General features: G+C 37.9%; 1 protein-coding gene across 1 annotated transcript in view; it reads right to left on the bottom strand.

The window, feature by feature from the left end:
* cpne5a (copine Va) overlaps positions 1-24,580 on the bottom strand; it is a 131,923-nt gene that overhangs the window by 87,502 nt on the left and 19,841 nt on the right. The window contains exons 3-6 of the mRNA XM_051652479.1: positions 24,198-24,244; positions 17,490-17,593; positions 11,414-11,453; positions 10,440-10,516 (exon numbers count right to left, since the gene is read on the bottom strand). Coding sequence (XP_051508439.1) covers positions 10,440-10,516; positions 11,414-11,453; positions 17,490-17,593; positions 24,198-24,244 — 268 coding nt within the window. The remainder of the gene's footprint in view (positions 1-10,439; positions 10,517-11,413; positions 11,454-17,489; positions 17,594-24,197; positions 24,245-24,580) is intronic.

Here is a 24,580-nt window from a genome sequence, read left to right as displayed (position 1 = left end):
GAAGTTTAAATCAGAGATGCAGTTTAAAACATCTGTCTTAACGCTCTCATACTCGAGAGTCACAAGGCAAGGAATGATCACAAAACTACTCTAATGACAGGGTCTTTGTTTGGGAAACGTAATGGCGAAAAGTGTTACGTACAAAATAATACATTAAAAAAAACTTCGTTTTATATCCCATTGTGAATATATTACGATATTGTGAGGATAACTGTGAGGTTTTGCGTGATAGCTAAAGCATTTTCTCGATTCTTCCTACCAATAGTACCTGACTTTGCATAGTGACTGATAGCATTCATATCTATAATGCTGTTATACCCACTCTCCTTATGGCTATAGACTACTTTGTATTATGAAGTGTACTTTTCCACCGTTAGTATGGCAGAGGTATCTTAGCCTTTGGAAACACAAAGCCCATTAAACAGGAAGAAAGAGGCTCCTCATCTACAATGGGGCTTAACCTAGAACAGAGGTCACTGTGATGCCAACTTGCCTTTGAGCCCTATAAAACAGTTTTTCTTGCCCCTATGTTGCCCCCTAAATGAATAAGTAAACTAATGTCAAAAGGAGGAATTCTGGAGGAATATCTATGAATTAGAGGCTTTTTAGGTCTGTCTGCAATCTAAATACTCAGCCATGCGCCATTAATGTATACATTATGATAACAATTCCCTTTCATAAATGACCCTAGCCCAAAGTGCTTATTTGATGAAATGGTAAATGCATTTTCTGTGCTGAGCTCTCCGAATGTGACAGAATGGCTTAACATTTTATTTTTTAAAGAGCACCTATAAAAATGCACTAAAAAAGCCCCATCATTCAGTCTGAATGTTTGTGTATTTGCATAATGTCAGTGTAAATCCATTCAAGGTAATGGATTTACACTGAAATTCTAAATGTAATCTAAATCAAAATAAATCTAAATGTAATCTAAATGTGATCTAAATAAAAAAGTCTGAGTATACATTGAAAATCTGGGATTTAAAATGTAATTTAAAACTGGAAATAAACAAAGTTTTGAGGATTTTAAACAATGTAAAATAAAGAACACATCCACAATCCATCTTTTTCCTGACTTCTCCATGGGTGACGCCATTACGACGAGAGACTTCCTCTTGGATGCTCCGCACTTCCGCTTAGTTGTTGTTATCAGCTAGACTAACATTACTGGTGATGGCGAGCAGTGGAGGCCCTGGAGGAATTTGTGCTGTTAGTGGGTGTTATAACAACTACAGGTGGCTTTAAAAGGAACTGGAAATTGAATGGTACAAAGACTGCCCCCGAAAGACTGCCAATGCCTGAAAGATGAAAGATCGCATAAACTAAGCACCTAATTTGTTTTTTATTTTAATAATTTTTACGATGTTCGTATCTGATGTTGCACTGTGAGTGTATGTGACAACATTTTTTCAGCAGTCTTTGTGAGAAGATGGCACTTGTTAATGCAGAAATAATGAAAAGGTACTGTATATGTATTCAGGACCATACATACTATTTTCACAGACATGTCCTCTTTTTCAGACCTTAAAAAGCATCTGTTCAGGATTTCTAGATTCCCTAAATGTTTTCATATTGAAGTGCTTAACAAAAAACCTGATGAAATCTAGCGCATCATATACTAGGGGGTGGGCGATATGTCCAAAATCTTATATCACAATATGAGTAATTTTATATCATGATAACGATATATCTCGATATAGTAAATGTTTTCTGGAAATTCAATAAAAATTGGTTTATATATAAAATAACCATATTGTAATTAGTGCCCGACCGATATATCGGTCGGCCGATATTATCGGCCAATATTAGCCTTTACCGATATGCGCCAATATGAAAACTTTTTTCAGAACATATAATGCAGAAAACAATACTTTAGAATTGGTGTCATAGCGTAGTTTGTCCAGCAGAGCGTGCTCTGACTCCGTTGTTTACAGAGGTGACTCTGAACTGACAGTGGCTCTGCAGACAGGGCGGAGTTAAACGGTGTGGATTTGAGCGATCTCTTCTCATTAATTTGCTAAGTAGTTAGTGAAATACATACTGGAACGTTAATAAAAAATTAACCCTGTCCCTGACAACCATGTCACTCATGTTTATCACATCTGTTTGCTGTTAGCCAGCTATAGTTTGTCAATGCAGTCAGTAATGTAGCAGATTGAAAGGTAAACATCAGAACATCTTTTTGCAGCTCAGCAGACAACGGTGTGGTGGTGGATTGAGTGTGGTGAGTGTTGATTTCATGCTTTGCTGTTGCCTAGTTGGTGAGACACAATGCTGGAAAGTAAATAAAGTCCATCTTTTACTCTCCATGACAACGAGCTTATAGCTAACTAGCTAATCACGTAGCTACTTTCATTGTTGTCAGCTGAGTGGAAGCTAATGAGTAAACATGTATTCACCAAAATGTTTTGTTCAGGGTTCACAGTTTGGTACCCCCTTCAACCGAACAATTCCAGTCGTTGCATTTATAAAATGTAATATTTAAAAGTCTGGTTTTCCAGATATTAAAATAGGATACGTAATAAAAGTAGATTTGATAAATAGTATATTTGCCCTGTGTAAATAATAATATATAGGAACTGTATCTAAAATAAATGAGGGGTGATAAATAAATACTAATACAACAGGCTGGAAAATAGACATTTATTCATTTTAATATCCTATATATATATTTTGAATGTGTTGAAACTTGACACTGGGCGACGCACCCTAAAAACAGCACCATTTGAATGGTTTCATGCTGAAGAGCCGCTTAAAAGTTAGTTTTTTTCTCTCTCTCGTAAATGTAAATGAGTGTAAATGCCAACACCATCATATATGTCGAAAGGACTGATGCCTGTCAACCAAAACATGAGCTCATTGATGTCATTAAGTGAGTCTAATTTTTATTCCATCAGTTACTCCTGGTCGGAGTCTGCCATATATATTTAGTTTATACGTAGGTTTACGTCCTACCTAAATTTAATGGTGCAACGCTCAAATATTTAGTAGAGTGTAAATTGTGACAGTGCCCATTTACGCAACAACTAAGCTAAGTTCGAGAGAGAGAGAATTATAGGCACCTGCGCTGGATGTGTTTATGATTGTGTGTTTTTGGTTAAGTTGTTCATTAAATTATTAAGGTTCTCGCCTCCTCCTTTCCACCGAACTCCCTTACACTGGTGCCGAAACCCAGGAAGGAGGAGGGATGCCCGTCACAGAGTCCTTGACACTGCCGTCCACCCAGGGGAGGGCCGCTGCCATCCGACGGGGGACAGAGTAGCCCGACCACCCAGACGCGGGGAACGACCGCCATCCGCGAGGCGAGTGGGGACTGGACTCCCCAACCACCTGGAGCGAGGGAGCTGCTGCCGGGGCGGAGGAGTGCCCTGCTGTCCCCCGGGAACGCGGAGGGAGAAGGGAAGCGACTCCCCGATCGCCTGGAGTGGTAGGGCCTCTGCCAGGGGCGGAGGAGTGACCCCACTTGATGCCGGGAACGCGGAGGGGCGTTCTGTCCACTGGGGGTCGGAGGTCTGACTCCGGTCCGCCCGGGGAGGAGCGGCTGCCGTCCGCCTGAGAGGGTGGAGGAATGATCGAGGACCACGCGACGGAACATCAGAGAACCGGTGCGTTTCTTTTTCTCTCTTTCCTCTCTCTCTCTCTGTCGCTCTGTGTTGGCCTTTCCCTCGCCTATTTTGTTTTTGTTGTTGTTTTTCCCCTCCTGTCTCCTCCCAGGTCGAGGAAGGCGGGGATGACCCGCCAGCTGTCGAGGCGCAAGGCACCTTCTTTATTCTTTATTTTAATGGTCAGCCATTGACGGATACTAAACAGTACTGATGTTTATTTAGCTATTTATTGTATTTTAATTCTTTATTTAAATGGTCAGCAATTGACTTATACTAAACATACAGTACTAATTTTAATTAAGCTATTTATTTTATTTTTATTTATTCTTTATTTTAATGGTGGGCATTTGACTTATACTAAACATACAGTACTGATTTTAATTGTATTTTTATTTATTCTTTATTTTCTCAGTGTTCATTTCTAGAATTTGTTGACAATGTATAATAATAATGTCAAATGTTCTTTGATAAAAATATTTGTTTAAGAAAGCAGCCTTCTGAGTACCTTTGCATAGTCATATCGGTGCAAAATCGGTGCACAATCCACATAGAAATGGTCTGTTTTCATTCCAGCTCAAAAATTAGCTATATCAGTCACCATATCGGTAATCTGTGAATTTTTCCTCTCTAAAATCGGTATCGGTCTCAAAAATACCCATATCGGTCAGGCTCTAATTGTAATGCTTTTTGGAACTCCAGTCAGTGAATTAAATACTTTATAAATTATAAATTTTTTATTTGGAACAAGACAAACAATATCAAAGTAAATAAATAAATAAAAAGCAACCTTACCAAAATGCTAAATATAACAATATGCCACATTTCAGTTTAAAATTTTGTTGACCAACATTATTATTATTATTATTATAAACTTTTCTCAAAAAACTTAAGATCACCTCAAAGCATTGGGACAAAGAAAATAAAACATAAAAAAAAAAAAAAAAAAAAATATCCAATGAAAATAAACACTTCTTTGAGAAAATAAATATCAAATAAATATCACTTTTTGCTAAATAAATACAAAATAACTAAATAAATGACAAATTAATGCTGTGTTCATCTTTTGGCTTTCATAATATTCTTTCGCACGCTTCATTTTGATGTGGTAAAACAGTTTGCTTGTATTACAAATGTGATTATCGTCGTGCAAACCACAGATGTTGCACCTGTTGTAATAACAAGCTTCTCTTCATTTTATTGACTTGTTTGGGAGTCGTCCCATTCTGTGGAGATTTCGTTCTCCATTTGGGGTTTTCTGGGTCAAAAAAGAGTGATCCCGCTCTGAGCTCTTCTGTCTCTGGAGCACAAATATGGGAAAGCCTGCTGGATTTGCGCACACTTTGGAGCTCCAGAGACAACACACGCCACAGTCACGTGAAACATTCATGTGTCGGATGAGAAGAATATTTAGCACTTTTAAAGTGCCAAAAGCACGATGAAGTTAATTAAATTTGCTTGGGCAGTCACAGAAAAATTTTCATTGCTGGAAAACCCCATCTTTGTTTCTTCAATTCTCTCAGTCTCAACATGAAGCCCTGCCCACTGATAAATAAGCCCATGCTGCACACATGGATATTAACATATTGCGATATATATGATATAGCAAAATCTCTATCGGTTGACACTTTATATCGTCGCCATGATATATATCGTCATATCGCCCAGCCCTACCATATACGTGGATTCTCTCTCTCTCTCTGTGTGCTATATGTCTGTGTCTCTCTCTCTTTCACACACACATACAGGACATGTGCAGATGTAAAATGTAAATGTGTGTGACTGTGTACTTATCTATTCGGAGGTTGCCATCAAAACTGAATGTCCACACGCAGCCTTTTAGGGATTGTTAGTAATATTTCAGTGTTTGGTAATGAATGAATGAATGAATGAATGGGTATAAGCTGTGAAGCGGAAGTCTATAGCATCTGCATTGAAAAAACAGGTTAAGCATAATGGGTAATTTCGCTGCCTGTGAAAAATGTGGATAGAATTGAATAAGAAATATGACAGAAAATGAATAATAAATATGAACGAATCTCCCTTATTTCTAGGTTACTAATCAAATAAAAAATGTTTGACATTTTAAATGTTTTGTACTTAGACCAGCTTGACAAACACGTAGACATTTATTTCTTAAACATAAAATAAAACAACTTCACATGCTGCTTCCCCGCAGACACGCGAACACACACACACACACACAGCTTCATGTGTCTCTCTTTTCTCGTCTGCCGCTGTCTCCTCTCCTTAAATACTCCCACCGCCCCTCACTGGAACGCGAGACCGGTGTGGCACACAGGTGGAACTCATTCACCAATTATCTTCGCCGCATCGCTCTACCCAGATGCCGCTCGGCCCCGCCCTGCTCGCCACAGTACTAAAGGTCAGATTTCCTTTCGTTCATTTAAGCACTTAAGATGCTTTTTGGAACATTCTCAGATCAGGAAGAAATAACATGAGGTTTTTCACAAACTTATGGAGTCCATGCTAGCTCGAGTGCATGCTGTCATTAAAGTCCCCTTGAAGTGCCTTAACGAGCACGATTCGATTTTGTGTTTTGGCATATTTCCTATTGAAACAGGAAGTGGGGGTGGGACATGTGGAACGACTCATCCCATTTTTTTTAAAACTGCCACTAGGCTTTAGTGTACAGCCACACATACTGTACATAGACACATATACCCCTTTCCACCATGCTGTTCATGTCAGAGCTGCTTACCGGGGAAACTTGAGAAGCTTTTCTATAGACTTGAGAACCGAATGATGATCTAACTAAACACATTACTGCATAACAAGCCCACAAACAAATACAGAGCATCGTGGTCTTTTCTTACAACGAGGCTGGAGCTAGTGCCAAAACAGATGAATAAGAAACAAGCGAGTAAAAGATATAAAGCAAAAAGAATAAAAAACACTTACTCGAGCTGAACATCCCAAGAAACCTCCGGTTTATATAAATAAACTAGAGCAATTTTCCTTGTCTCCAGCTAATAAAAAAAAACTATTAAAATAGAAAAATGCAAGAAGCATTTTCACAAGTAGATTTAGACTTTTGAACCCCACTGTATCCATTAACATTCAGATATAACTGAATATTTAGTATCTAGGCTTTTTGCCACAAAACGTATATTTTACATGCAGGACACTGCTTCACGTCACTCTCACTTACCACAGTAATGTTTGAGTAACATCACACCACATTCTTGTGATTTAATTTGGTTTTGGCTGGGTCTTTCATTGAGGGCAAATGCTTGCAATAGATTCCTCCACCCTGTCGATGGTTGCACTTTTTTTTTTTTTTTTTTTACCATTTAAATTTGAAAGCCTTTTTTCTTCAGTAAAAAGCACAAATAGCCTGCAGTCAGAAACACATGGCTGTGATGTTCCACTAGAGTAGCGAGTCTGAGGCCTAGATAAGACTCACTGGCCAATCTCTCTCTCTCTCTCTCTCTCTCTCTCTCTCTCTCTCTCTCTCTCTCTCTTTCTCTGTCAATGCAGGCCAGCATAATGTATTTTCGAAGCCATAGCATACCTGCCCTGTTTATAAAGCTAATCCATCAGTGTGACATAACAGCCTAATGGCATGGACGTTTATGTTAGAGCTTAAACCAATTATGCCATAAGGATGTTCCACTTAAATAGACAAACATAGGACCATCAAATATTCCATCTAATGATAGAATATATTTTCTTCTTATAGGCTCTATCGTTAATTCTTCATTGTGAAAAAAGATAAATCTCCTCATTATGTCTCTCTGTAATATTTTATTCTGATCTATTGCGGCATTCTGAGCTCAAATATTTTTGTATAATGACCACTAAACTGTATTAATTGACGATTGTCCCAGTGAACCGATTTCTACATAACTGTGCTGGTTTCATGTCTCTCATATGACTCCTATGTTTATATCACATAACAATATTTCATGTATTTTTTTTATTTTTCTATTTGGTAAGCAGCCATGTAGTGAGCAGGACAATTTACAGTCAGTGGGTCATTATTACAAAATAATCCCCTTCAGGTGGACGCAAGAACCTGATTCCCCCTGTGAGAGTTAATGACTGGTTGACTGTACATTATACCTTACTTCTAATGTGGGTAAATGTGAATAATCAACCACCAATAAAGAGGAAATATTCACTGGCGCTATTAAGGCACAGATGGGTAAATGTGCTGTATTCAATAAGGGTTAGGTTACCTCTCTCCCTATATCCCCTATACGAACAAGATCAGAGGTCTAGAAAGCTCTAATTGAATCTAAACTGGGTAATGTTTGGGGGTTCGTTCAGTACGGAACTAGTGAAGGGTAATCTGAATGTCCAAGATGATGAATTAAGTCCAATAAAATCCCAATCAAATTAGCCTAGTTTGCCAGTATGTTAACAGTTTACCCTTCGGCTTATTTCCCCTTACACTCTGTTTATTGGCAAACATAAAACTTCTCTGTATTCAGCTACAAAGTTTGCAGTCTCTGGTGTTACTTATTTCCATTCATCCATTCTACAAGAGATTACTACAAGAGGATGGATGGATCACAAGAGAAATGCAACTACTGCATATGAGCTGTGCAGGATGGATGAGAGAATACTGTAGTCTGTTAGAACAGACACACAAAGACAGCTCTATGGCTATGGTAAATTATTGAGGTGTGGAAAGAGGACAATATTAGGATAGCTTGTACAGAAAGATTGTGAGAGAGAGATGAAGAAGACAGCAGGCTGTACAAAAGCAGGTCATCCTATCCTCTGTGAAAGAGGCAGGGCGTTCATTTAGCTGTAGCAAACAAATGTCAAATTTTTTGCATATATTTATTACAATGCCAAGGACCAGCATACAAAACAAAACTGCTGGTGACAAAACATATGCTGGTCTTTTCATAAAGGACTTTCCTGGTACAGTTTTTGAATTCCCAAGACTTAGTTCTCTAGCCCCTCTCTCTTTCTGTTCCCATCACCCCTCTCTGTCTGCCTCTGTCTAGTCTAACACCATCTGGAAAACTGTACAGAGATCAGGGATTAACCCCCCCCCCCAAAACTCTTAAACTCCCACAGATTCTTCATTCACCACCTGAGCAGAACAGCTCATCATAACTGAGCGATCCCTTTCTCCACATCTAAAGTGTCTCCAATAACACCCTCCTTCCTCCACAGATAGGGCCCACAAATGAAAACAATTCACACATCTTGGTCCAGCATGAGACTGAGTGAGCCTGTCAGGTTGATCAATAGGGTTTCCTCCTATTTCTGTCTGAATAAAGGGTCTGGGTGTATCCCCAATTCTGTAATCATTACAGAATTATGTAATCATCTAGATTCTTCAACAATACTTGCAGAGTGGAAGCCTCTGGTTGGGTTCAATTACAGTTTGCAATGTGCACTGACAACCCTAACTGCTATGCTGGCATAGGACACAGATGGTGAGGAATAGATGAGAGTATTCATCATCATTCTACAGCTATAATGCTCTAAATGCTCTAAGCAAAACCAGAACACCAGGCAACGGCCCATTTCACCGAGGTCTGAACAGAAAGACAGGCTAAATTGATCAAGTAGAGTGCATGATAGCTCTTCAGACAAGGTCAAATTTACAATGCCTGTGCGAGTCTAGAACTTTAAAGTTAATTAAAATATATATATTGAATGTTTGTAGCTTAATTAAGAGAATATGAGTCATTAGTCAATAACAGAGCATGTGAGCGGAGCGTAACGGGAGCGAAGAGCACATTTCACAAGATTACGCACAGCCCCACTCCAGCCTCTCACGAGACGCTCACTTTCCGCTCCTCCCAGAATGCGCTACATTTCTCGTGCGGCCACATGAATATGTGTGCGCTGCTACACTGACACTGGTGTTGGCAGCTGTGTAACAGAGTGGATTATCAGAGATGAGGAGTGAGTTACAAGCTTGGAGAGATTCGCAAGCTGCTGTTAACAGAGGCACAAGGAGGTAAGAGTGCAGAGGGAATTAAAAACACATAGAAGAGGGAACAAGGCTATTTTTCAAAGTAAAACAAGGCATTGATCATGTAGTTTTGTCATTTGCTTCATGGAAAATTAGGTCATATGCCTATATGACAAGGTTTTTTTTTTCTTACCTGATTCAAACAATTAAACAAGAATGTTGACAAATAAATGGTGTCTCACCTATTGTTATATACAAATTCTATGTATCATCACACTAAAGGTGTCTTTACACAGCCAAGTTAACCCTGCTCTGTGCCTGCTCAAAATTCTGTGTAAAGACACAATGCCATATAAAAGCCAGGCTAAATTACGCCTGCTCACCGCCTTAAGCCCACCTCAGCCCCTAGTATCAAAGGCAGTTCTAATATTGCTTTGGTTTTGTGTTAATTAACTCGTTCCACGCTGGTTGCACCCATACCTGAATGAAAAACTGGAATAGATGCACTAAATAAGACTATACAGAAAGGAACTAATAGGAATGATGGCGATCCACTTAAAGGGATAGTTCACCCAACATTTTTAAATCTGTCATCATTTACTCACCCTTATGTTGTCCCAAACCTGTATCATGTTCATTGTACCGTGGAATAAAAAAAGTCATTTTTTCAGTCCCAGACAATGTTAGGGACTGATAGCCTCAGTTACCATTCGCTTTCATTGCACCTTTGTTTCATGCAATAAAAATCTTTTTCTTTTTGGGAGAACTAACCATTTAGGAATAGCTGCACAGATAGTTATTTCTCAGTTCCCTGTTGCACGTAATATGTCTTAAATGGCCTCTGAGCTCATACAGCTACTCTCATTTAAAGTGCATCCAGATCAGATTGAGCAGGTAAGCATGTCCCATAGAACAGTGCATTAGCTTCTTACCCCAGAGGCTTTTCCAGATGACTGCCTGGTGAACCCACAATCTCACCCAAAGTGCAGAAAGTCTGACCCAGGAAGTCCTACAGATGGGCGGCATGAAGAAAAGAAGGCCCCAAGGGGAGTGGAATCGGCACACAGAAAGTAAATGAAAGACAGCAGAATGAGTCAGGGTGGCATTGGGTAGAAATGAGTTGTACAGGTAAAGAGAAAAGTCTAGGAGTGCAAGGCAGAGACGTACGTTTAAATCGGATGGCTTCCAGGAGGGAGGTGAGGCCGCAAATTTAACAATAACAACAGAGCATATCATGTAACAGAAAAGACAAAAAAATAAAACCGAATTCAAGACGTCAGTGAAGTCAGACCGAAGAGGATCAGGAGAGAGAAAAAACGAGAGTTAGAGAGAGAAAACAGGAGGATGATGAAAGGAGCATGGAGAGGAGAGAAAGGGACACCCACAATGATCATTGAGATAAAGATATTTGTGAGAAAATCAAATCATAAGTCACAATTTCACAAACGAAATGAACACAAAAACACATTCAGATTGTTCTATGCAAATCATGATTTTTTTTAATATATTTATTTTAGATCTTGTTATGGTATATTTTGAGCTAGGTTTTTATAGGTTCAGATCGGAATGAATTACAGTATATTGCACGCCTGAATAACCAAAGCTTCTGCTCAACTTTAAAAGTTATGATCAACTCTAAAAGTTATTATGTTATTGTGAGCCAAGGAGGGAGTTTAACCTCACAGTTTTTCACAGCTTTGATAATGATACAAAACATGACATCATTTTCACCTCATTTTCCATCATTTCAGCATAAAACCAACCACAGAAACAGAAAGCATGCATGCCAAAATCTGAGTGCAATCTCCAATGAACACAAGGAACTTTCATGTACATTCAGGAAAAAACACACATGCACACTTACATGTACACACACAAAAACACAAGATTGCTATTATACACTCACGTGTTTGGCTAAATCAGGACTTTTGGAGTCAATGTCATATCTGAAATCCAAGAGAAAAGCTGCAGTCAGTATTGTTAGATACTGTTAGATGATATAAGAGCTCTACTTTGCACAGGGATGTACTGTGAAGATGAACAAACATGTCTAGTAAAAACAAGCCTCACCTTATTTGATCTGGGGCTGAGTTCAGAAAAGCATACTACCAATTACAGCAATAAGAGTATGGTATGCTATTTCAAACAGCCTGGGTTTACTATGGACTCCTCCATAATGCTAAACAGCTGACTGCTAACTCAAGCAAAACTCCTGGTGGTACACTGTCAGAAGTGGGTAGTAGTGCACTACATTTACTCCGTTACATTTACTTGAGTAACATTTTGGGGAAAAAATTTACTTTTAGAGTAGGTTTAAAAGTGGGTACTTTTTACTCTCACTCAAGTAAATTTCTAATGATTTGTTTTTTTGTTTTTTTTTACTTTGTTACAATGGGCAGCATTCCTGTCATTTCATTACTGGGTTTAATTTTAATTAATGAGTCACTTATTGAGAGATTATTGAATGGGATTTTTATGAAAGCGGTAGTTCACACAGCTGCGCACACTGTCACAGACTGTCACTCAAGCCGAGTCCATCACTGCTGCAGCATCAATCTCTTCAAACTAAGTGAAACACTTTCTTAGCACCGCACAGTGAAAAAAGAATAGTTTCGTCATGCTACACCATTTTACACCAAGACAAGTAGATATTTCAAGATTAAAATCTCAGCTTCAATTTAAGGCAGCACATCGAGGTAAGTTTTGGCTCTAATGCTAACACAGGCTTTTCTATGACATGGTGATTCAGGGTGATTCTGTAACTGGGTTCTTATAACATCGGTTTTTACGTGTACATTTTTAAATCAGTGCAGTAATATATCAGTGTGTTTTGTCCCGCGTCCCACATGTCATGAGTAGTATTTATGCATTTACCCCGCAGCTACTTCGGGCTGATTAACTGTATGAATCCATGTAAACATCCAAGTTAAGTGTAAATAAATGCCTTTTGCTCTGCCGATCACGTGATTGACAACTGGAGTGTGAACAGACAGCATTTCTGCACGTGCAAAGCGAGGGGCACGAGGCACGCATGTGAGAGATGTGCGGGCGCGAGGCGATCGTATGGTGAAGAAAGTGGCTGCATCTGAAATCATTCAAATATACAGTATCTCAGCATTGAGTGAATGAAATGAGTGAGTGAATTCGGACGCTGACGTATACACCCGAGCGTCGGAGCTCTGAGGCTGTCGCAGAAACAGCCTCATAAATTCACTTTTAAAATACTTGGGCCTTACTTGTTATTCTTAATAAATATATTAATACAATAAATGTTCATTCTGTTTGTCATTTTTAATATATGTTAATATAAAGAGTAAACACATTTTATCAAATGTACATTATTGTATTTATTTGTTATGCTTTAGTAACTCCAGTACAAGCTGGGTAGCGTTTCTGGGCGCATCGCACCCTCATCTGACCATAAAAAGCACCAAAGTTATCATAACCTACATGTTTTAACTGAATATTTAAGTCATCCACAGAATTATAATTTCCACTGTGTGCAGTCTCCTAAGTTAAAATAATATCACCTGTGAATTATTTAGTAAATAAAGAATTCTTCATCTTAATGGCAAAATTCTGTATAAATATAAATAAAGAGGACATTTTAAAATGTATCTGTATATTTTTCCTCTCTATATGTTATGATGTTATTTTAGTTAAGTAATAATTTTTCAAAAGGTAATTTAATACATTCAGCATGAAATAAAACATTGTAGGAGTGAAGGAAGCAGTAAACTCCCAGCTCGAACATCTTCCCTGTGGTGGATTATGGGCAATTAACCATCGTCGAGTGTACATCAAATGTACACTTGAAATTAGAGTGCATTGTGGGTAAGAATGAGTGAACAAAAGTAGGGAACAAGTGGCTCACTCAGAATTCAGACACTCCTACAAAATGGCCGACATCCGAAATAGTGCACTATATAGTGGATAGGGGGTGGTTTCAGACACAGCGAGTGTTCCGCGACTGGGGTTGGTGCCTTACGCAGGCTGCGTACTCTGCGTTTAGAGAGCGGCGGTACTGCTGTACAGAACTAATGATCAATTCTTTTGACACTGAAAACTGTAACTACACTGAAATAAGAATCCACACAGGACTTTAAAAGCGATGAAATAGTGAAAGTATTGGTGATAGTGTAGTGAGTAGTGGTGGCGGTGCAGTGGACTAAAGCACTGAACTGGTAAGTGGAAGGTTGTTGGTTCAATCCCCACATCCACCACCACTGTGTCCTTGTGCAAGGCACTTAACTCCAGGTTGCTCCAGGGGGATTGTCCCTGTAATCAGGGCACTGTAAGTCTGTAATAAAGCATAATCTTGCTTTGGTTTATATTTCAGAATTATATATAATGTCCCTGTGGGACATTTTCACGTTTTCACCATAATAATTACTAGAAAGGTTTCCAAACCTCTCTTCTTATTGACAAATTCATCCAGATCTGACAAGAGCCTTTAATGGGAAAGTTCACCCAAAAATTTTAATTCTCTCATAATTTACTCACCCTCATGCAATAACAGATTTGTATGACTTTCTTTCATCTTTCATCACACAATTGAAGCTTTTTAGAAGAATTTCTCAGCTCTTTTGGTCCATACAATGCAAGTGAATGGGTGCCAACATTTTGAAGCTAAAAAAGAAATCAAATAAGTCAGCATAAAAGTAATCAATAAGACTCTAGTGGCAAAATCAATATCTTCAGAAGCGATGTGATATGAGAATGTGTGGATGAGAAACAGAGAAACAGGTCACTTTCACATTCTTCTTCTTGTGTTTTTGGTGATTCACATTCTCTGTATATTGCCCCTTGCTAGCAAAAAAAATACAAATATTGATCTGTTTCTCACCCACACCTATCATATCACTTCTGAAGATATGGATTTAACTACTGAAGTCGTATGGATTACTTTTATGCTGCCTTTATGTGCTTTTTGGAGCATCAAAATTTTGGCATCCATTCACTTGCATTGTACTGACCTACATAGCTGAAATATTCTTCTAAAAATCTTAATTTGTGTTCAGCAGAAGAAAGGAAGTCATACATATCTGGGATGGCAAGAGGGTGAGTAAATGATGAGATAATTTTCATTTTTGGGTGAACTATACCATTAAAGTGATAGCTCAGCCATAATTTAATATTCTGTCATCATTTCCATACCCTCATGTTGTTCCAAACCCATGTGACCTGCTGTATTATGTGGAACACAAAATATGTTAGACAGAATGTTAGAGACTGACAGTCTTGGTCACCATTCAAAATATATATATATAAAAAAAACACATTCACTGACAGTAAAAGTGACTCAGGCAAACATTCTGTCTAATATCTCCTCATTGTGTTGCATGGAAGAAAGAAAGTCATATGGGTTTGGAACAACGTGATGGTGAATGATGACAATTTCCATTAATAATAATAATAATAATTCTGTCATACATGTTAAATGTGTATTATGTAATGGAATATAGGGGAATTAACGTCCATTGTGTCATTTGTGAAAGTAACGAGTTACTCATTACTTGAGTACTCTTTTAATTGGATAATTTCTTTCTCTTACTCAAGTAATTATTTATGTTAGTACTTTTACTTCTACTTGAGTAATTATGTTTTTTTAAGTAATTGTTCTTTTACTTGAGTACAGTTTTTGGCTACTCTACCCACCTCTGTACACTGTAATCATGTCAATATTAAATCTCTGACATTAATGAATGTGATTAATCAAGCGGATTCATCCTGTGACAAGAGGTTCAGGGACTTTCTGCCAGAGTTACATAAGGTGTGATAAAAAGTTACGCTGAGCGCTGTGCAACTGTAGCTTTCCAGTTCATTTACTTTTAGCCATTAAGCAGACACTTTTATCCAAAGCGACTGACAAATGAGAAATTCTACAACATATGCTCTGTATGCATTACAAGCAGTAGCTAAGCATTAGTGGTATACAATTCCTCATATCTAGGCTAAGATGATGAAATAAAATGTCTTAGTCTTGATAAAGGTGAAGTGTGTTAAAATACTTCTATCCCAGTTTAAAGATGCTGTAAGAAATTTCAGCCATTTTGCTAACTTTATCTACATGTCCTCTCTGAAACTCTGCCCTCCAAGGACTTTGTCAGCCAACCCCATGTCAGCTATCCTGAACGTACAAAATAATTAACAGCCAGAGAGTGTTTCTGATTGGCCTAAAAAAGGACCACAGGCCGCTCCCCTAACTATTTTTTGCTGTATACAGTGCCTATGGCTTGCACAGAGACAGATGTGATTTCTCAAGACACCTATTTTAGTGATATCTGTCAGATAGTTGGGATAATTTAATGCATGGTATTCCAAAAAACAACCTTTTTAATGTTATGCATGGTGACCAGACAGTCCCGGGTTCAAGAAATATGTCACGTGTTTTGACAATTCGCAAAAAAATGTAAATGTGTCCTGGTTTCAGCTATTAGGCTCACTGACTTTTAAAGTAAGTTGTCCTTGTCTGACATTGCAGAGAAAGACATTTTTTTTTTTTTTTTTTTTTTTTTTGCCATTGCAAGTTGGTTTTCTGATACTTTCCCTCAGCAAACTGACTTGCTATGTATCTGGCTACCATAACAATACCTTCACAAGCTTGCTGCTGCTTCCTGTCATCCTCTCAGTGCAAGTAGCTTCTCAAATTAGCTAGCCAGATAATTATAGAATGCCCAAACAAAATGTGTTTTCAACAACGCACGGAAAGAAACCAATCAATACTTTCCCATAATACGTGAAAATGCAAGTGAGATATTTTGTAAATGCTAATATTCCATCACTATTTTCCATTCAGACAGTTAAGACAAACCACACTTTTTACATAGTACAAGAATTTTATATGTGGAGTTATATTTTATGGTTTTAGGTTCTTACTTTGGTAATATGTTGTGTTAAAAAATATATATTTTATGAAATGTTTTAGTAAGACTTTGCCAGTAAATCTTTCAATATATCTTTAACTAAAAACAATACATTTGTTGTTAATTATTTAATGTTATTTGCATTTGATTATGTTGATTACTGTTTTTGGGGAGCTCTTAAAAATGTGAAATGGCCTTTCCCTTTTTATTCCCATCTGCTACCTTTGACGTCAAAGCTCATGCATCGGCAGGATCGCTAATTAAAGGCTTGGGACTGTTTGCATTCGTGTGGTGGTGCCATTAGCCAATCAGTGTTGTCAGGAAGTAATTTTCCTGCAGCTCTAGAATGATTAGTCACATGGCATTTAGGTGACTGTCTTAACAAATATGCATGGAACTGAGTAACCATTAGACCTCCTTGGTCCAAGCAATAGACAGGGGTGTGAATAGGTGCTGGGAGTGTTTTGGAAATTTGTTTGGAAACAATTATTATTTTTGCAATTCCATTAGGTTTCGCTAGTTGCGAAAAAACCAATAAAGAGGGCATATCAGTTATTGGCAATGTTAAAAGTGGAGTGGAAGTGCAATTCTGGGGCACAGCTGGTTGGCTCTGTGAATATTTGCATTATATAAGGGTTAAATATTTGCATTGGTATAAGGGGGAATTGGCATAAAGGTTGAAGGTTTTACACAGATGGCACTCTGAATTCTTCAATTAAGTCCAGCAGCCCTCTTTAAACTAGGAGAGCCCATTTAAGAAGGTGAATGAGAGAGATGGACAGACGGGCGAATGAAAGGTAGGAACACATTGTAAATCATCTAGACTCCCGCGTCACACATTTGCTTATGAACGGCAGCGTGAAAATTGAGAATAAAACTCATCTGAAATATTTATTACCCTTTCACTGATCTGGCCCCTTACACATGACAGTCAAGAGAGATGCTGCATCAGTAATTACAAAGGACGACGCACTGTTGATGAGATAGACAGGGCGAAGGAAAGGGAGGAAGAGAGGAGGAGAGCGATCAAGCGAGCGAGCAGAAAGACTGGAGTGGGACTGCTTTACGGTGAGTGAGGCAGATTCCACTGTGTCAGCATCAAAGAGAATAACTCACATGTCAAAGCGCAGATTCTGCTTCTCCTCAAAGAAATAGTCCAGGATGTACTTTCTCACAAAGTCCGGGTTCAGTGTGTTGTCGATAACTTCAGTTCTCCCAAACTTGACAAAGAGAAAGAGAACAGTATCATAGGAATGATTAAGTTGTCACAGTTCATAGACATGTCTATTTCTCTTGTTTTTCTTTTCATTCTGTTAACAGACTGTTTACAGTGACTCTGCGGACACAACAACAGCCGCAGGGAAAACTGGGACAAGAAGAGGTGATTGCTAGCAAGATGCTTTGAGAGGTGAAGTATCTCTGCGACTGATGAATGCCCGTGGGAAAGAAAAAACACAAGAGAGATCTCCTTAAAAATCTCAATTGTTTCTACTAGACAGCAATGGGATAAAATGGAGAGCAAATGAAGACTTTTGCTCGAGTCATTGCTTCTCAGATTTTTATCCTGAGAAAGAGTCAACCTGGTCTCACAGAATCATGTTACTACACTGTACCTAGATTTTTGCAAAATTATTTGTATGTAGCTTGTACATTTTGTGGCACAATCCTGGTGAAATGAACTCTAGAGGTGCTAAAAGGGCAGATATTCAGTTCATAAACACATACTTTTCACCCTGTTCCTCACACAATGCTATCTTATGACATCAAAACACTTTTAAAGTGCATGACTTTAACTATAGTGCAAGGTGATACATTTTAATGATTGCATTACATAACCATCTACTTTTACAAGCTTGATCGAGTGAGAACAAATTGCGCAGTAGCTCAACTGAAATTGAAAATTACCATGCCTTGAAGATTACAGAATGATGCAGTTGCTTCAGCAGTTGCTTTTTTATCTCACATTTGCTTTTTATGACACTATGGGTTAGGTTTAGGGTAGGGAGGTAAGTGTTGTTGATTAAAAACTCAATTAACCTTGAAAACGTCATCTGTCTGGGAGACAGTTTTACTTACTTTTACAGTAACAACACACAGTGGACATTTTACCTCAGAACTTCTGTGATACAGTACATTATGAACTTGCGTAATATAATTTTGCAAAAATGTCACTACAGTCACATAATTTTCAGGAAATCAGGCTGGAAAAAGTTGCAGTAATCTCACGTCTCGTCGAGAGTATCAGAAAAGACCTCAACAATGTCTCAAACTGCTCTCGGATTTGCCAAGATACCAATGTCAGAAAGTCCGAAATTTCAAATTCTACTAAGACCAAATTATCTGAGTGATAATATCTGCATTCATTTTATAACTGTAGGTCAACAATTTTTTCTCTTAAGGTTTTTTTTTTTTTTTTTGCAAAGTTGGTCCTTAAATCAAAGTGAGATCTCCATTAAGTCTCCTGAACTACAATAGAGCAACCTCTGAGCTATACATTTTCTCTTGGAGTACGAGGAACCCCTGCTCAGAATCAGTAATGTATGCGTGTGTGGCATACATCTGTGTGAGTGTGTGCATGCAAATTAAGTGCACACAGGCAATTAATATTTTCGAATATTCATGAGAACTGAGCTCTGAACTTATGCTTGTTGTGTCAATTTAATGGCACATTGTCACATAGTTTATTCATCCACCCGGACATATGCGGTACTACAAATTGACCGCAATTTCTTTTTCAATACACATATAAAAGCACTATGCTCCAGCTCTCTGTGTATGTATAAAATACTGTAACCATAAACATTCCCAGCTACTATAGTATATATAATTGACCAATTATTTAAAAACATCTCTCGGAATTAAAAATATACACATACACTGCCGTTCAAAAGTTTGGGGTCACTTGACTGAAATGTTTCTTGTGATCTTAAAAACCTTTTGATTTGAAGGAATATGTTTAAATGTTTGAAATTAGTTTTGTAAACAAAAATATAATTGTGCCAACATATTAATTTATTTCATTACAAAACTAAAATTTTATTTTAAAAAAAAGTTTTTGAAATGGATGACTTGGACCGAATAATTAAGAAAAGCAGCCAGTTAGTGCCCAACATAGATGGGAACTCATTCAATACTGTTCAAAAAGCATCCCAGGGTGATACCTCAAGAAGCTGGTTGAGAAAATGTCAAGAGTACATGTCTGCAAATTCTATGCAAAGGGTGACTACTTTGAAGATACTAAAATATAACACAGTTTTGATTTATTTTGGATTTTTTTAGTCACAACATAATTCCTATAGTTCCATTTCTGTTCTTCCATAGTATTGATGACTTTACTATTATCCTTAGATGTGAAAAATAATAATAATAAAGAATGAGTAAGTGACCCTAAATTTTTGACCGGAAGTGTATAAATGGAAAAATAAAATTCCAAAACAAAAAAATGCACACACATACTGTATAGACACGTACTGTATAAATATTAATATAAGATATAATAATCTATAATAATTCATATCCAACCCAGCTCACAACAGAAATAGTCTTTCCCAATAGAAGAGAAGAGAAGAGAAGCAATGAATTCTTGAATGATGCTCTGCAGTTGGTTCCCTCAGCTAATTGTGTTTCCCATGAATAATTAAACATGAACAGGCAGATGAGAAATGCATAAATAAATGAATCACCAGAAGGGTGTTAGGACACAGTTGCTTTGCAGAAATGAAGGAGGAGAAAGCTTATGGTGACAATAAGGTGATGTAAATATAAAGACCATGACACAGTTCACTCATTACAAATAAAGAAAGACATTGTATCATGATAGATTGATTATCACACAAACATGGTAATATAGGCCTACTGTTGGTGCTTTGGGCACATCAGTTTGAGGTTTTTGGCTGTAGTTTAGATTGTTGCAAACTCTGGTATTACAAGAACATTTTCAAATCTTGTACTCCGTACATATATGAATATATAAATACAATTTCCAGTTTCTTTACCCTGTACATGTATATTGTATATGAATATATAAATAATATAAAATCTTTAAAAATGTAGGTTGAATATGAATTTCATCTAAACAGACTTGAGAAAGAATGAGAAAGACAGATTGAGAGCAGGAGAGAGTAATAGAGAATGAGAGAGAAAGAAAACTCAGCAAAACCCTGTTTACATCCCCAGATATATAAACTCTCCAACTGTGTGTGCACCTACGACAGACCTCTTTATTAAAATTCATATTTCAATGCCATAAATTTGTGGAGGAGAGTGGGTTGGGAATGACTGAACACTCCCAAACACAGCTCTTTGAAAGGAGAGAGTCTTTAGCATTCACAATATAATGCTTTATAAACTGCTAATATGACTAAATGCCTCAAAGACACATTTTACATTACTTCATTGGCTGCTATAAATCATTCTATAGACCTGCTGCTGTAAACCTTTATTTACAGCCATATAGTCTCTTTACTGTTTGCCATATGGTGTAATACACTGGTTTACTGCATTTACTAGGATCCATTTTGTGAAAAGCGACTAAGTTCAGGCATAAAACTCTACATGACGTGAGCTAATAGGTTTTTTGAACTTGTTATTTTTTAACCAACCGGCTCACTCACATGTGATTTGTTAAGCCAATCGGCTTGAATGGTGTAAGCTAATAGCCCCTAGATGTATAATCTTTTAGCCAATCAATGTTCTCTCTCATTGTCTAACATATAAATAGCTGAGTTTTTCAGTTAAGCCATTTCACTGCAGCACACTGCAAGAGTGTTTTCTCTGAAACCCTCCACCTCCCTAGCTCCAATTGTCTAGACCTGCTACATGCGGATTGTATAAAAATAATAAATTCATACATTTATATAGCGCTTTTCTAGGCACTGAAAGCACTTTACATAATAGCAGGGGAATCACCTCAACCACTAACAGCATGCAGCATCTACCTAGATGATGTAACGGCAGACATTGTGCCCTAGAACACCCACCACACATCAGCTATCAGTGGAGAGGAGAGTACATTGATGTAGCCAATTTGTATATACACTCATTGAGCACTTTATTAGGAACACCAGAACGCCTACTTATTTATGCCAATCATGTGGCAGCAGTGCAGTTCTGCAGATGGAAATTCCTTGTTGATGAGAGAGGTCAACGGAGAAAGGCCAGACTGGGTCGAGCTGACAGAAAGGCTAAGATTACTCAGATAACCACTCTGTTCAATTGTAGTGAGCAGATTAGCATCGCAGAATGCACAACACAACGAATCTTGAGGTGGATGGGCTACAACAGCCAAAGACCATGTCTGGCACATTAAAAGGATCATAGTGTTCCTAGTAAAGTGCTCAGTGAGTGTATATAGGGGATTGTTAGGAAGCCATGATGGATAAAGTCCAAAAGGCAAATATGGCACGGACACAGGGGTTACACCCCCATTGTTTTCAAGAAATGCCTTGGTATTTTTAATGACCACAGAGACTCAGGACCTCAGTTTTACATCTTACTATCACCTCTTCTAGCAGCAACCTTAGTTTTCCCCAGGAGGTCTCCCGTCCAGGTACTAGCCAAGCTCAACCATGCTTAGCTTTAGTGGGTAACCACGCAAGGGCTGCAGGGTGATATGCTGCTGGTGAATGTATGTCTAATTGTGCAGCAGCATGTCCTACATGCTCAGTGCAGCATGTCTTGTGTTTGCCATACTTGTACAGCAGCAGCAACAGGTCCACATGCTAACACAGTTTGTCTGTGTATGTTGTAGTAGTAGCAAGTCTTCATACTTGTTCTGCAGGAGCAGCAGCATCAGCGTAGCAGATCTAGTCTGCCAAGACCAAAATCCTATCAGTATGTCATACCCACATTAACACAGTAAATCTTTTAGAGTTGTCATGTCAGACTGAAATGCTTTTGGAGAAATGGGGAAATCCGAATCTCAGGCTGCCAAATAACAGCAGAGAGAAGGGGTGAAACACGTTGTTAAACTAAGTGCAGAAAGAAAACTTCTACAGAAGCATTAGCACAAAGGTCACATTCACAGATAAAGAGAAAAACACAACACAATAATGTCTGATTTGGGGCGGCTCAAATTTACAGACTTTGAAATTCACAATAATTTGCAAATGCAGAGACTGCAATATAACTGACTGATGAGATAAGAGGGTGAAATCACAACAGCGGAAAAAATAAAGTTACTGCAAATAATGAGCCCCAGAAGAAAGAATTATCTAATCTTAAATAGGATAAACAAATCAACAATTTTTTTTCCAAATTAAAGTGATGAAAAACAGACAGGCTGTAACTAAAAATATTTATTATGTGCTCTGATTGCAGCAAACCGTCACTGCCAATAAAACTGAGCCCATTAGAAAGTGAAGACGAAAACAGGAAACATTCTGTCGTTCTCATTTTATAGACATAAAAACTACATTTATGGGATTTCTAGGAGTTATAGCTTTCTAGGAGTAGCTTTAGACTTTATCATCAATAGATCTGAAATATTTACTACCCAAAATTATATAAAAATTTATATAAAACTTATTAAGAGTTTATTATGGCACTACTATCCATATTCATGGGGAAATAATATTTCTTATCTGTTTAATTTTAATCATTATGAAACTGACTTTATAGTTCTGACTCTAAATTCTGATTGGATGAGCCATATTCCAAGCCCCTGCAAAATAGCCACTATATGTACACATGCTCCACATCACTGTGACTGCACTTCTATATATACTGTATCTTTATACTGTATATTTTCTATATTCGGATACCCATTAACCAGGGTAAAATCATTGTATCACAGTCTCTCTGTAGAACAAGGATCTGTACTCACTGCCAGTACAGATTTGTTTCAGCCTGATCTCATGAAATTTAGGTAACAATGGCAACATTTTTGCAAACAAAAATGATGTACTTCATTACACATTTGGCTGCAGTTTCCCAATTAAATGTCCAGCAGGGTGTGCCAAAAGCAAGTGAAATGATGTTGTAATCAGACGAGGTTTTTCAGGTGAATATTAGATGGACGTTTTTGTGAGTAAAACATACCTCCCTGACCAAAAACCAACATAAAATGCAATTTTGTGTTCAAAGTGTGGCAAAGCACTGCCTACTCATCTCAAATTGTAAAATTTTCTGATTTCACTTTTTTGCACTTTATCATGCACTGTGATACACTGACATAGTGGTTGAAATCAGAAACTTGTGATCGAATGGTGTTTGTAGGGACAGATGAAAAAATAACCATTATTTTTCCCAACATTCTAAATAATGTTTTAAATTATGGCTTTTGCTATCATTTGAACCAGCCTTAAGACAAAATTTCCAGAACTGCCTCTGAATCTCCTACCCAAATCTTTGTATCGTAATGTGTTCTGTTCCAAATAGATCTTTTCATATTCAAGGTATTTCTTTGGAAGCTCATCAATGGATTTGAAAGCCAGAGGAAGTCAGATTTTCAACTGACTGCAATGATCTGCCAAATCCGAGGCAGGGTCCCCCTAGCTCAACACAATTTAAGCCTGAAAAATCAGGACTAGTGAGCTGGGAAGCATTACAAATTCATTTGCTGTTGACTTTTGAGATTTAATGCTAAACGGTAACGGAAATTGTACAATCATCTTAACACCCAATCACTCAGGGCCATGGGGACAGACTAATGAATATTCAACAGGAAAATCAATGGGCAGTGATGGGCACCTGGGGGCTATAGAGAGGGTAAAGGGGGCGGACCGAGGAGAGCGGAGAGCGAGAGGATATGCAGAGCTGACTGGGGAAATGAGGACATCTCTGTTAGAGCTGACTGTAGGCTTGCTCTCAAACATGGACACTTACCTCACGCCACTGCTTAGACTCCACTCCCTGAGTGTAAAGAATACACACTGAGAAGAGAAAAAAGAATAAAATTAGCATCTGTACCATTTTTTAAAAAAAGAGAGATTTTACGATCAGATGGGTAGAACCCAAGGATGTAACCAAATATTCATGATTGGGAGGATCGAACGTAAAAGTTTAAGAATCTGTGATTAAAAACCCTGTATTGATCGACCACTATCTGGAACGTGTCCCCCTCACGTATATCTATGGTGGCTACAGCCCAGGCAAAACCAGTACAGAATAGCTGAAATATAAAGAACTTCGTTCATTAAATCAAACATATACAGGTGCATCTCAATAAATTAGAATATCGTGGAAAAGTTCATTTATTTCAGTAATTC

Source organism: Myxocyprinus asiaticus, chromosome 24 (genome assembly GCF_019703515.2).
Source record: "Myxocyprinus asiaticus isolate MX2 ecotype Aquarium Trade chromosome 24, UBuf_Myxa_2, whole genome shotgun sequence".
Taxonomy (NCBI): Eukaryota; Metazoa; Chordata; class Actinopteri; order Cypriniformes; family Catostomidae; genus Myxocyprinus; species Myxocyprinus asiaticus.
Note: the sequence above shows the minus strand (reverse complement) of the source record. Positions and strands in the feature narration are given on the sequence as shown.